Consider the following 9206-nt stretch of genomic DNA (forward strand, 5'->3'; position numbering starts at 1 on the left):
CTGTGTAGTCCGTGTACTACTCAACCTGTGTAGTCCGTGTACTACTCAACCTGTGTAGTCCGTGTACTACTCAACCTGTCTAGTTCGTGTACTACTCAACCTGTCTAGTTCGTGTACTACTCAACCTGTGTAGTTCGTGTACTACTCAACCTGTGTAGTCCGTGTACTACTCAACCTGTGTAGTCCGTGTACTACTCAACCTGTGTAGTTCGTGTACTACTCAACCTGTGTAGTCCGTACTAATCAACCTGTGTAGTCCGTACATCTTTTGAACATAAAAATGTCTGTCATTTAAAACACTTGGTTTTATAATGTTGTGTGCTAGGATATGTGATTTAACTAGAAGTCTGAGATTTCTCAAAAAAAGTATATAAGCATAGGTTTTTACTTATTTTTCACATACTTTTTGCATTAGTCAAGTAAAATTAGCTATACTGTATTAGTCAGTACCTTAATAAATCCATGGGCATGCATTTCAGTATATATTCGTGACCCCCACCCCAACCAACTCTGTCTGTGTGTACTTGCTTCCCCACCTCACCCACTAACACTCAAACCATGTAGTACACAAAAATCACAACATATACGCTGCTAAAACAAACTTGAAATTATATTTTGTTTTTCTTGCAAGCAGTGTTTACTCATACACTTGTATTTATGCTTTTTTCAAATCCATAGTAAGATTGAACACTTTAAAAATAAGTATAAAGCTTTATATATAATACACATTCCAAACAATCAAGTGTGGTTTTCAAAAATCTGAAGTAAGTGAAGTTTAATTATTGAATATGGATAGAAAGATATGTAATTGGCAGATATTATCACTGTTTTTAAATTTTTTACATTATTTTTAGTCTACCGCATCTACTTTAGATTTTGGTTATTTAGAGTAATAGCTGTTGTATATAGCATACAGTTTCGGTTTTTAAAAAAGGTCCTTGTTTTGTTCTAGCATGCACAATAGTGGACATTTTTCAATGCTAGGACTCGGAGATATTGTAAGTATTGTAGCTCTAAACATGAACTATTTCCTTAAGGAAAAGTCAGTTGAAACACTAATTTCATGAGGCCAGAAATTTAATTCTGAAGTATAGTAATGACAATGTTTTTATAAGGATCTAAACATATATATTTATATATAAATAAATAAAACTCATGGTGATGTAAAAGTGAAAAGTGTTGCACTCATTTCTTTTGTATTTCTGAGTCTCTTTTTTTTAATATGTATTTTTTGTTACAATAATTAGTTGGGATGTCATTAACCTTGAAAGAATGTGTCATAATATTGGTTATGAGCATTTTGAACAGCTTTACGGGAAGGACTTAAAAAAATCAAGTTTTCATCAGTTTATGGCATAACCAGAAAAAATGAAAAGTGTGCAATTTCAAGTATTTATGAAAATGCTCCCTCTGTGACTCCAGGGTAAGTCTGAAGACGTATAATGCTAAAACCCATGTTTTGACACCTGCAATGGGCACAGCACAGATAGCCCATTGTTTAACTTTATTCTCAATAACAAAAAAAGCTTTATGGTAATAGTTACATACATTTATACCTGGTGGTAGGTGCTCTATTAAATGGTCAAAGCAAATTTTTTAAACTCTTTCTGGACTGGAGAGGTATCACTGATATAATCTGATTTTGTTTCTTTCTCACAGTCTAATTATTTAACCAAGTTAAATTAATACTCACTATGTAATAATTAGTTTACAGCTTAGAATAGTTGTATGATTTAATTTAGTTTTTCTATTATTTGTCGTATTGTTAAATTTCCAAGATTTTTGTTGTGAGACACTTTTTAAAAGTTACATTATTTTATTATTGACAAGAAATTTCCATTCTATATATCCAGTTAATTTCAAGTTGATTAATTATCAATGACTCTTCTTTTGAAAGTTTATTTTCTCAATTGTGGTAGTCAACATGTCTCGCTATAAATTTTTAAAACACACTTCATGAACTGTCAAAAATTTATTGGTGACTTAGGACATGATTTTCCAAAATTGTGTCAATATTTATATCTGATAAATATATTTTTCTTTTCAATAAGTTATAAGATATTTATTTGCGTGACTTGAATCATCAGAACATTTTGCTCTTGCTACCATACTTTCTAATCCTAATAAGGCTTACCTAATGTCCTTTTGTGGAAGAAAATTGCCATCATTTCCAAACAAGTATAATTTAACATGGAGACATTTTAGAAAATTAAGAGAATATCTAAAGAAATAAAGCAACTATAATAAACAAAATCCTAGATCTGTTTGTTTATTCTTAATTCTTCTAAACTTCCCACTAAATTCCTTTATTTTACTCTACAAGAGCTAAGCCTAAACACTGTCATAAAAACCATCTATTACTTCTCCAACTTCTTTATTCACTCTACATTGATGCACATAGTTTATAAGCACTTTACCAAATGGTATTTAAACTTTGTTTGTGGCTATTTGTAAAGTTGTTCTTCATTAGTCATTCTTCTCAATCTTATGATTTTATAGCAAGTGTTGTGAATAAAGGCCTGCGATAATCAATCCTCAAACTGAGAAATAAGTTCATGAGAGAAACAAGACTTAATTAATTTTATTTTCAAAAGAGTTAGAACTGAACATAAATGTAAGTTTGAACATTTTTCTTGAGGAATTACACCAAAGAAATGTGAAAAAATGTCAATTCGGAAATAATTAAAGTAAAAATTGTTTAAATAGGGTTAAAATTATTATTACTGCTTAAATTTTCAAATTTGATATACAGGCACGCACTCGATGCATGAAAGGTCTAGAAAATGTTAATCTATTGTTTCCCAAAGAGTTTGACACAAAAAATACTTCACATTTAAAGCTGTTTTAAGAAGTAAAGTATTACAATAAAATATATTTGAATAACAATTTCAACATGATGATCACATAAAAATATTATTGTAAGCCATTTTACTCACCATTTTATGTTTTGTGGGTGTTTTTCAGTTGTTTTTGTATTTCTAATACTACAACCCTTCATTTGCATTTATGACAAAGCTACTACAGCTATCTGCTGCCATCCCTAGTTTTGAACTACCGAAGGCAGCTAGTCAGCAACACCCTGCCACCCACCATCTTCACTAAGGGATTGACTGTCACTCTTATAATGAACCCACAACTTAAAGTCTGAGGAATATTTTGTGGTTGCTTGTCTTTGAACCCGGCTCTTCTTGTCCAAAATCCAGACCTAACCTGTGCCATTCTTTTATAATGTTAGAACGTGTGGTCTATCAAATTATTAATGAAGGTTGGTTTCTAAAGTAGCTATACCCAACTGGCTAAAAACAACTATATAGAACAGATTATAATTTATGTACATTAATGAAGAATAAAAGGGTTTGAGTATTAATTTGTATTTTTTCGAGATATTAACCACCCAGAACTTCTGTAGAGATGAACAACAGCGTCTCGTGGGAAGTTTAGAATTCTCTGGAATAAACCATTGATTGTGGAATTGTTGTTATAGCATCCGTAGATGTTATTTCTGTTTATCAAAAAATCTTTATGTTCAAAACTTTTTTGTGAAACAGAAATTTTTGACTATAATAGGACATCATGTAAGCTTGGTTAGGTTAAGCAAGTACGGTAGGCAATGACAAAATTCTTATTTATTGAATATTATTGTTAAGTTTGTTATATTCAAATAATGGACATAAATAAAATGTATTATTTTTTAAAAATAAATTATATTTATTTGATATATTGTGAGAAAAATCATGATACCTAGTTTGACAAAGTAAATAATAATGGTGATGTCCTTTTTGAAAGGTAAAGGTCACTAATAAACTTTTATCAGTTTTGACATGTTTTTACAACTTATAAATGTAAGTGGTGACTACTGCTATCTGACAAGGAAAAAAAAAGAAATATGATAATGAATATTAATCAAATTGAAACAGAATGTATATAGAACATGGATCTTTTTGATCAACAATAATTAATTTTTTTTTTTCAAAACCATGTCTTACAACAAAATTTTGGAAATTTCACAATCCCAAAAATGAGAGAAATACTAAATAAAGTTATAAGAATATTTTTAAAGTAGAAACTAGATACTATTTAGTGAGTTATACTAAGTTTAATGCAATATGGTTAAGTGTTTTCATTATCAGAAGAAAAAATTAAGGGAAGTTAGTGACCTATCTTCCCTGGTCCAGAAAGAGTTAAACCCTCTGAATCTTTAATTAGTCATTTAAATGCATTAGTTAAAAAAGTTGTGGTGGATACTGTTTGTATATATAAAAAATTTATCTTGCAAGTAAATGGGTTATTAGTGTAAAACATCTTAATAAATCACCATGTGTACTTAATAAATATTTAATGTATATAAGTAATGTGATTCTTAAGATTTCTTGATGTTTTTGTGGAATATTATTTTGCTTTTATTGAAAAATGTCAGTTTCTGTACAGAATCGAAATCTAGAAATAGAAGAAAATGTATGTATACGTTTAGGTTAACAGTAATATTTATGTAAAGACATTTTATCATCACTTAAAATATTTTGATTGAGACATACTTTTAAACGGATAAAAGAAATGGAATTGGAATTTTCAACCTCAATGGAACTGTATGCGCAAGTGGGCTAAACAGTCGGGTGAGGAACCCCTAAGGTTCTGGTATTGCTGTCCCTAAATTTGGAACTAATTACCAGAGATAAAGCAGGCAGCCAGCAACTCTTTGAACCAAATAATAAGATTGACTGTCACTTTTATAGCACACCTACAGTTGAAAACTTGGAGCTTATTCGGTGGAATTATATCTTGAATGCTAGACTTTTCAGTCCACAGCCTGACATCCTAACCACTAGGCTACACTCAGCCAACTATGAAAAATTAAAGTTGTAAAGTAAAGAACTGACAATGATAGAATGGACAATTAAGAAAACTAAAACTTTATTTTTCATTGGCATTTTAGTTATCTTGAGTGTACGTTCACTTTTCTACAGTCTTGAAAATGTTAATGTCGAATACATTAGTGATACTTTCTCTTCAGGTAATGCCTGGACTCCTCCTTTGTTTTGTGTTGCGGTACGATGCTTACAAGAAATTTCAACTCAGTTCTGCTGAAACTGGTGTTCCTCCACCAAACCAGTTGAACAAGATTTCATATTTTCACTGCTCACTGATCGGTTATTTTCTAGGTGAATTTATTTTGTTGTATATTAGGAATAACTTCTTTACACAAGTAAATCTTAAGATTTTTGTAAAAGTTTTAATCAAATAAAACAGTGTTTTCTATTCAATATTATTCCATATTCCTTTTTAACTGAATGAAAAATTTAAATCCAAGGATGCTGCTACAATTCATTGGAAGAAACTAATGATTTAAAAATTAATATGAAATATTATTATAATATGACTTACACTATCATAGTTACAGAGTTAATTTTTTTAATTTTTAAATTATATAATAAAAAGTTAATTTCAAATAAAGAAAGCTTATTTGCATTATCAATACCTGGAGAATTGCACAAGATTATGATATGTAAATAACAATAATTTAGATCACTTGTATACATTATTTACATACAGATTGATAATCAGAACACACATTAAACCTCTCTAACATGTAGTACTTTTTACTGCAGTGATTTTCAAGTCTAAGAGCTTTTCAACAGTAGAAAACAAATTTCCAATATTCTTTTATAAGATAGACTAAGTTTTTATTCATTCTTGGTGGGTCAGACAATATGTAAACATTAAGTAGGACATCTGAATCTATTTTATGCATAGCTTCATTATTATGACACATGATTGAAGTAGGGATGAGAGTTAAGGGATATGGTCAAGAAAAACTAACATACAACCCACTCAGGTTATGAAATCTGCTGATAAATATTTTACTCTTTCAAACATAAAATAGCAGCAATCTAACAGTTTTAACAATCAATATAGCCAAACTTTTCCAATAATGTTTTTTATTGTGGCATGAAACAAATAAATAATTAATTATTGTTTTTTTTATGTATAATCCTTTTATATGTAGCATGTTTTTGCGAACAATGACAAAATAAAGTGCATCATTAAATTTAATAACGAAACAAGGAAACAGTGAGCTTATTTAATGAATCTTAATTACGCATGTGTATGTGTTAAAAACATTAATTACAAAAATTTTATTTTAAATTTTTTGTATCTTTAAGTGAAAAAGTAGATGTCCTAAATTTATTAATTTTATTCAATTTTAAGACACTTTAAATACAGCAATTTAGTGGAACTTAAATGGAAAATATCATCTTGAGATCCAGATTTTCGGTGAGGTCTGTAAATGGAAATGCATCTGTTTTGTTTTTCCTTGTGCATTCAGCTCTCTGAAACTGGATGTGCTAGTATATTTGTGATGGAAGGTAGGATATGATAAGATGAATTCATTATGATTAATGTATAAAAATATTTTTTGAATTTTTTTCTCAAAAAGTTTAAAAATGTTATGAGTAAAAGTAATTAAAAAGATAATTTTATATTGACATTTATCCTGTTATTATGTATTACTTGTTATAAATAAAAGATAGCCAATTCTGGATGTATTCCTCTTTATAAGTAATCGTGGTAACTGACTAGTCGGTTAGTTTGAATATCCAAGAATCGTGCAAGGAGAAAGTAATATAAATTGAAATCTATGATATTAATTGTTTTTTTCAGGACTTCTGACAGCCACAGTGTCATCGGAAGTGTTTAAAGCAGCTCAGCCAGCACTGTTATACCTGGTACCTTTCACACTGCTTCCGCTGATAACAATGGCATACATAAAGGTCAGCTGGGGTTATTTACTTGCTTAATAGTGACTTAAGAATACATATATAGTAGTTGATGTTCATGTAACAGTCTAGAGAAAAAAAAAAGTTCAAACAAGAACTTCAAGAACAAGATAATCAATCAAGGTACTGAAATGAATGTCTATATGTTTATTTCATCAAAGTTAAGTAGGTGAGTTTGAAATAAGGCTAGTTGAAAGTATACCCATCTGAAAGAAATGGTCATTTTTGTTAATTACATATACATACTATGAATTGGTAGATTGGGAAATGTTTAACTTATAATTTAAATACTGTTCTTTGAATGAGTACAAAATAACTGAAGCAATTACTACTTTTTGAGTTTATTATCATGATAATAGCGAGCATCAGAGTAAAGACATCTAAGTACTTACCTACAATAGACACCACTGAGGCTTCAAAAATAATAATATATCCAACTTTAGTGTTGGAGAACCCAGATCCGTGACTTAGTTTTTATTCTCTGAAGTTATTTTAATTCCAACAATGTGATGCAAATACAGTCACAGATTTTACTTAGATTAGTGTTGATTGTTTAGTTTCACTTGTACTTTGCTCAGGGGCACAGTGAATTTTATAAAAAGCAATGACTTGAATAATACATTATTCAATCAATGAAAATAACTTGTTTGATACTTCCAGGTAAATTTTGTAAGAAGCCACAAATAATGAGGGGTTTAACAACTGAATAAATCTGTATTCTGTTATCTTTGGTGGATCTTAAAGTAAAGAAATAAACTAGGCACAATATGAAACACAGTGAAAATAATCTTTATTCTACGCTTCATACACGGTAAAAAGTGATGAGTGTATGTAGACAAAGGACAGCACTTTTGCTGGAGCTTTCAGAAATCTCTTGCAAGAAGAAGAAGAAGAATTGTTTCAGAATGAGAAAACATATCATTATATATTCAATTTTACAATACAGCCAACATTCTATTGGCCATTCCCAACAAAAAATAAGTGAGGATGTAACCTCAAGATATCACCCGACCTAACAGTGGAAAATATAACTGCCTACCTTTGCATATTATGTGTTGTTTTCACAGCAATCTTTCCCACTACCAAGTGCACACGATACAAAAGGTGAATGACCCAGAATAATAGATAACTGGAGTGAAAGGAACTTAGATAATTTCTTGACCAAAGTTCTACTTTAAAACCTACATGAACATTTTGCCAGAGTTCAACTTTTAAGAATTACCTTTACTAAAGGAAGAAGATAAAAAATACCTAGTGTACTGGCATTCTCACTTGTGTGTTATCCAACTGATTCTCACATTAAAAGTGTTTTGTTCCACTAAAATTGTTAGCTTTTACTGTGCACTTGTGTACAAATCAAGCAGAATGTATAGAGTTGAAGGTAAGAGACTAAAACGACTAGTGTCAATTCACCAAATGCTTCAAATAAATCCTAGGGTTAACGTTACACTTCAAATACAGAAATTTTACAACAACAACAGTCGTGGCAGGAATTTAGGTTGTTTTAAAACCAGGTGTGTTCATAGATCATTTGATCCCTCTTTTTCTACACTCTAGGTAATGATTTATTTGGAACGCTTCATGAAATAGAACACATAGAAGTGAGATACTTAACATAGGCGATTTAATTAACTCAGAAATGCCTCGATCAGTCAGGAAGAGTCGAGAAAATCGTGAATGTGGGAGATCTAGGTATTAAGCTTCTCGTAACAAATGGCCCCTGTGGAACAGAGGGTCCATCAGTGTGACAGAGATCTATAAATCCTAGAGCTCACCGTACACTATTCAAACACAGTAAATTTTACAAATTTGTAATAGCATCTCTTAAAGTCTCTTGCATTTTAATATTGAAGTATATATAACCTGAAAATTATTTTTAATTCCCACTGAAACACACTTTTTATTAGAATATATTACAAAATCTATCAGAGAGCCTAAGTAAATTAAACAGTGTTCTAGGATTTTTGTATATTACTATATTTGTTTGTTCCATATAACTAAGTTCATACTATATAATTATATTAGTTTGAATTACTCACATTTAGTAATTTGTAACTGTACATAAAAACGTTTGTAATATTTTTATGGATTCGACATTTCAGGGAGATTTAAGGCGGATGTGGAGTGAACCATTCGTCACTACACCACCATCCAAACACTTAGAAGTATAAAGAAATGTGTCTGTAACAAGAAAGCTCATTGTGTAAAGAACTTCAAAGTTTAAATGTATGTCTTATCAAGTGGAGTGCTATGTGTATGTGATAGATGTTGAACAGTATTTTATATGCTGAAACACCTACAGACCTGAAGTGAAACTGCTGAGGAAAATAAATCTCATCATTCAGAAATTACAATGTCTGGAGAAACATAAGACCCCGAACTTTACTTCTATCTACGTCTACATTTAAAACTGTTAATTTCTGGTGTTCT

The 9206-nt window shown here is 30.3% G+C and overlaps 1 protein-coding gene across 1 annotated transcript in view; it reads left to right on the plus strand.

Moving 5' to 3' along the window:
• Positions 1-9200, plus strand: part of LOC106462996 (signal peptide peptidase-like 3) — a 38964-nt gene extending 29764 nt beyond the window's left edge. Inside the window, exons 11-14 of the mRNA XM_013922963.2 lie at positions 953-998; positions 5012-5159; positions 6661-6770; positions 8879-9200. Of these exons, the coding sequence (XP_013778417.1) occupies positions 953-998; positions 5012-5159; positions 6661-6770; positions 8879-8947 (373 nt within the window). The 3' untranslated portion in view covers positions 8948-9200. The remainder of the gene's footprint in view (positions 1-952; positions 999-5011; positions 5160-6660; positions 6771-8878) is intronic.
• Positions 9201-9206: the final 6 nt, after the last annotated feature.

Source organism: Limulus polyphemus, unplaced genomic scaffold, assembly GCF_000517525.1.
Source record: "Limulus polyphemus unplaced genomic scaffold, Limulus_polyphemus-2.1.2 Scaffold1296, whole genome shotgun sequence".
NCBI classification, from domain to species: Eukaryota; Metazoa; Arthropoda; class Merostomata; order Xiphosura; family Limulidae; genus Limulus; species Limulus polyphemus.